Source organism: Erythranthe guttata, chromosome 14 (genome assembly GCF_056151865.1).
Source record: "Erythranthe guttata isolate IM_541 chromosome 14, IM_541, whole genome shotgun sequence".
NCBI lineage: Eukaryota > Viridiplantae > Streptophyta > Magnoliopsida > Lamiales > Phrymaceae > Erythranthe > Erythranthe guttata.
Genome location: NC_142546.1, coordinates 4,899,149 through 4,905,148, shown reverse-complemented (window position 1 = coordinate 4,905,148; position 6,000 = coordinate 4,899,149). Strand labels below are relative to the sequence as shown.

Sequence of the window (6,000 nt, the reverse complement as noted above, 5' to 3'; positions counted from 1 at the left end):
AGAAAACTCGATATATAGTTGGGTGTTGTATCATTCACATCGGGTAGATTAAACGGGAACGTGAGGGTAGGTCGATGCACGTGAGTTGATGATTATAGTCATTAAAATTTACGAGTTTTGTAAACATATTGTGGAAAAAACTCAATATATAGTTGGTGACATGGTGTTGTATCATTCGCATTGGGTAGATTAAATTAAGATATTATCGAATAGGAATTGACGGAATTCGGAAATTTCATTCCGATTTCCACTCGTAGATATGTGTGATGAAAGATAGAGAGCCTAGGCCTAGTGGGTATATAAATTTAAATTATTGGACCATTGTTTAATTGGGTTTATGCAACCGTTTAGCCCTTCCTAACACTAACAAAATAAAACAAAATCACTAAATAACTGATATTAAATGGTGGCCCTAAAGAAGTCAGATTTTTTGGAGGCCCAAGGGATTGCGTTTGGCCCGGTCATGTGAACAACCCTAATAAAAATGTTTTGAAACTAAAATAAATTCAAAAACAAACATTTTGTTCACACATTTTTTTTGGAAATTTTTATGTTAATTTTAAGAGATATGCAAGTAATCTTTCCATTTTATTACTACATTGTTGAACAATTTTGTTTAGTTGCCATTTGTAAAATTTTGGATTTTTTATTTTAATATTTTGGAAATGGTGATGTTTAATTGTCTGAAAACAATAGTGGTGTAATGAAATATTAAATAAATAAAACAAAATGATATTTTAGATGGATATGATCCATCAATAGACCCACAAAGTCGATTGTCAACTACCATTCAATCCATGTAAAATGGGTTGATATTGGTTTTTTATACAAAAATCAGTTTGTGAGTCGGGCTGATTTTATGACCGATAATTAACTAACCGAACTCATGCATACCCCTACATACCTCGACATCAGCCTGTATGGTCGACAAGTTCATTAATTTTCATTTTCTGAAGCGATGTTCTCACAAGATATATATACGCACATAAATATTTACAGAGTCGGTCCGGCGTATTTGGGGGCCCGAGGTGAGGATATAATTGTTCAATAGTTTGGGGGCAACGTCCAGATTTTTTTTTTTTTTTTGCGCATAAGATTAATAAATAATATAAATAAATTATTTATTAACAGAAACCTCATAAACTGTAGTATGAAAATACTAATGTCTAGAGAAAAATCTTTTGTGTAAGTCAATGTTAGAATAAAAAAAACATTAAATTTCAAATATATTTTTAAAACAGATTTATAAAAAATAAAAATAAATAAAAGAGTAAAATTTTATTTTTGAAAAAAAAATAGAAGAATGATTTTTTTAAAACAATAAAACGTTTTTTCACATAAAAATATATAATATATATATTAAAAACTGAAAATTTGGGCCCCATATGAAATTGGACACTGCTCACCCCTCCCAGGGCCGGCCCTGAATGTTTATTTATTTATATAATGAAAAAGAGGTCTTGTAATTCGAAATGCATTGGATGAATTTGACATTGTACAATACCCTGCATATGCACGGACAATCATATAAACGACAGTAGATAGACTAACTAGGGTCTTTCTAGTATTCGATCGTTAATTTTTGCCTGAGGTCTGTTAGGATCTCATTGGCCGCCACGTGTCCAAAAACAAATATTATTTAAATTTTGATTGTGCATTTTCCTAAATGCCCTTATTTTACAAAAATCAAATTTAAAGAATAAAATTAATAAATTTATCTGAAATGACTTTATTATCTTTATACATCTCTTCAACAATTCTCTCCTGCTCCTGTCATTGACATTTTCTAATTTTGACGAGAATTTTGTCGGCTGGTAATCCCACATATTTCCGGTGAAATTACCGCTGCATTAGGGATGTCGGTTTTTGATGAATCAGGTATCTCAGTAATTGAATATATTGAGTTTTTGGCGAAAATTTTCAATTTACAATTGTGGTATTATTTGAAAAATTAGGTGTTTGTCGAAATATTCTTGATTAAGTTTAATCGCATTATTCGATTTAGATTATAACGGCGACGACGAATTAGAGCACAACATCGAGGATGAATTAGAGCACAACAACGGCGAGAAAGATTCAACCTCGTCAACTAAGGCGAAAGAAAGTGTTTCGACTTCAAACCGGGAAGGGAACAATGGCGACACAGACGATGAAAGTCTGCAATTCATTTAATGATTTACAACATTAACATTTGTTGATGCAAACGAAGCAGGTGCGCATTATCAATGTTTCACGCAACTGTTTGTATTTAACATTCGCAAGAAATCTATGAAAATGATAGGCGGCATCATTTTGAATAGGGTATGGGTTTTTCTCGAGAGGGCCACTGTAAGGAGAGAATTTATGAAAGCGATCGATTGCGTGGTCATAGATCAGAGACGCGGTGTGGATGCCCTGCTCTATTTTGTGTTGCTCTCAATCGTTCTACTAGGAGATACATAGTGACTGCCTTCGAGCCTAAGCATAATCACAGTATGGAAACCCCCAATACCAGCCATATTCTTCATTGCAATAGGTAATTCTATCTTAGGTTGTATTGGAAATGTTCGTTTGCTTGAAATTTACACATCAAATTCATTTAAATGTACCCCTGCTTATTTGTTGGAAAATTGGGTACACAATATTGACCCCAACAACAAAGATAATGTTGGATACGATGACCCATGTGTTGGGATGTGAAGCCCAGGATTCAATGAAAATTCGCAAGAGGTTCTAGATTAGCCGGTTTTAATTTTATTAACATGCTTTGATTAGATTCGTTTAAAGCGGAATAAATCTAATCTAGCAACTAACAGTTTTCGCGAGCAGATCCGTTTCTATCTTCGGCGCACGAACGAGGATCCATGTCAAGCCTTCAACCTTCGTAAAAGCTGTTGTCCAGAAATTTCCGGTCCTCTTCCTTCACCGATATCTCCGCGATCGTTCATCCGATCGAGAAACCCTTCAGACGGATAGTAGATCTAAGGGTTGGGAAGCTACTGTATAAATTCCGTGCCTATCCGACTAACGGTTGATTTATGGTGATTTTCTTCGCAGGACTGCTCAGAAAATTCGGGAATAAATGGTTGCTCTAAAAACCTATAGTCTTCTATTGTATATCCCGGATTAATAATTCTTCTACAAGGGTGGGCTTGTACTTGAAGAAATCTAAACCTATAATCGAGAAATTTAGAGAGAAAATAAGAAGAGAAAAAATATTTCTCTTCCAGCGTGAAATAGGCGTGTAGCCAAAAAACTTATTTCTCATCAACCTAATCTCTATTAAATATAGCACAAGGAATTAGAGTCCCACATAGAGATGATTACATGGAAACAAATCCCAGTCCTTCTATAACTCTATATAGTCGAAAATTGCATTCCAATGGGGACTTAATTTTCGGCTATATTAATTCCAATATATAATATTGGTTGAACTTTATTTTCTCGATTAATTAAAAAATCCAACGGGCTACAATAGGGACTAAAGGAGAAAATATAAATCGGGCAACTAATAATTAATTAAATCCAAACTCTTAAAAGAATTCATTTAATTAATCATTAAATAATTATTTATTTTCCACTACCAAATAATTATTGAACTCCCGTTTATATTCTCAAATATTACATTCGAGCTCCGGTCGATCATTACTTAGATTCTCCCCACATTAAGAAATCTTATAACCACCAAATAATTTATTCACTGCTAAATAAATTAAATGGTTTCTTTTCATGAGTCTTACCCGCTTAACTTATTTGAGTATGCCGGATACGAAATCCACCTGGCCAGGACTTGGCATAAACAAATCTTATAAGCTACTCAAGGGTTATTATCAATCTCATATTTCAGAGATGTGGATTCCTTTCGATAATTAATTTCCACCTATTAATTCTTAATGTCTCTACCCAACGCACTGGGGGCCATTTGACTCAATATAGGAATCTCTCCCATTGTGACATCAAAGTAGAGATCATCAATTAAATATGTACGTTAATTATCTAGGGATTAAGAGAGTAAGTAATTTACTGTCAACTAGAAATAATACAGTTTCATTTTGAACAGTGATGAAACAATTATTTCACTTTGTCCGGTTCAACACATGCCGGGTGTGCTAGCACAATAAGTCAAAACAACAACTACAAAAGTTATTCTCTGTTTACTGTGATCAAGACCAATCACTTAAATATTGTGCTACAATCTTTTACCAATAGTTAGTCCATTTCCATCTAGATTGTGAACGTTTATCTTTATATTCTAAACGAACTTTCAAAATGATCTTTCTGTGCGCCGTAGCACACCATTTTTAATACTATTAGAATATTAGACTTATGCTTTTAATAAATTGACAAACAATCAATTTAATGCATTGAATACCCTAGTGCAGATTCTCATAAAAATGATAATATACAATTTTATTAATTCAATAATAAAATTATATAACTAAAAGCGAGACTTTTAGTCTACTATCCTAACAATGTTGGGTTCAAAGCTAGTCAAGTTCTGGACTTTCTGGAACATCTTGGTGGAGGCAGTGCAACTGGCGTATTAAATAGGAAGGACGCGTACAACTACCTGAACGATGAAAGGTTGAAACAGATTGAATCAGGGGATGTGAATACTTTATTGGATTTACTTGACGTGATGAAGTTGAAAGACAAAACACTCGAATACAAACACGGTATCGATCAAGGTGGAGCTCAAACAAGAATATTTTGGCATGACGGAATATCAAAAGTCGAGTATGAGGAGTTTGGTGATGTCTTAGTATTTGACAGCACCTACAAGACCAAGATATATTGTTATCAAGTAGTGTTCTCTGGAGTCAACTCCCATTTGTGCACATGTATTTTTGGAGTTGCTATTATGTACAAGAAGACGATTCAACAATACACGTGGTTGCTGTAAATTTTGCTAGAATTCATGGGAGGAAAGCCACCCAAAGTTGTTTTGACAGATCAAGACGGGGCAATGCTTGCATCCATTAGTATTGTGTTTCCTGAAGCAGCCTATCGGCTTTGTTGCTGGCATATTTCACATAATGTCAAATCAAACATAAAAGCCAGGCTTCTCGACAGAATTTTCCAACTTAATGAATATGCCTTGCTCCGTACCCGAATTCGAAGATAGATGGTTTGCATTGATTGCTAAATTCGGTCTTACAAACGATCCATACCTAGCTGATCTTTACGAAAAACGCAGTCAATGGGGAGAATCAGTTTTTCAGGGCCAATTCTTTGCTAATTATAATAAACGCGTGATAATAAAGTTTTTGCTATTTCAAGTATCAATAAAATGATTCTGTAAACAAGGAAAAAATAATAGGTGAAAGAGTTAGGAAGAAAGGAAACTAACAGTGCATAAAGTGAACTAGCACGTTGAGATGAACCAAGAATTACTTCTCTACTCCGTGCGCACGAGCGCCGATTGAATCCCGTCCCACAATTTCCTTAATTCCACCCTCCAGTTCATATTATTTCATCTTAAAAAAAATAGTATAAATGATAATTTCATTGTAGTAAGATTGTAGTAAAAATAAATAAAAAATAAAGGAGAAGCATAGAAGAATAGATTAGCTCTGCATTGAGTTTGAAGGACTTGCTCACTCAAATTAATTAAAGTAGAGTAAGCTGAATAAGATAGTACTAAAACATTGAAATAAATAATAAATATTAAAATTCTGAGAAGGGCCAAATCTAATGTTCTTGAATGTTGATACGATAAAATTATATTACCAAGCGTTCAACACTATGCTCGGGGATATTTTGGGCAGCTTGTACAACAATCCTTGAATGAAACTTCAACTGTCACCTTACCTGCAATAAAACTTGAAATATATCAAAAAAAAAAATTAGTTTCGTAATAACTAATGAAGTAAGACCCAACTCGAACGATAACACTAACAAAAGAAGTAAGAAGAAGAAGAAGAAGAAGAAGAAGAAGAAATCGATGCCCTTACATAAATTATTATAACCAATGAAGTATGAATTAAATAAAAAAAGTTGTTGAAATGAGAAACCTCTTCA

At 33.7% G+C, this 6,000-nt stretch overlaps 1 protein-coding gene across 1 annotated transcript; it reads left to right on the top strand.

Annotated features, from left to right (window-relative positions):
- The first annotated feature begins 1,856 nt into the window (after positions 1-1,856).
- On the top strand, positions 1,857-4,882 carry LOC148764977 (protein FAR1-RELATED SEQUENCE 5-like). Its single transcript, XM_088814626.1, has 3 exons — positions 1,857-1,878; positions 2,006-2,155; positions 4,437-4,882. Exons 1-3 carry the CDS (start codon positions 1,857-1,859, stop codon positions 4,880-4,882), a joined length of 618 nt encoding a protein of 205 aa, XP_088670752.1.
- Positions 4,883-6,000: the final 1,118 nt, after the last annotated feature.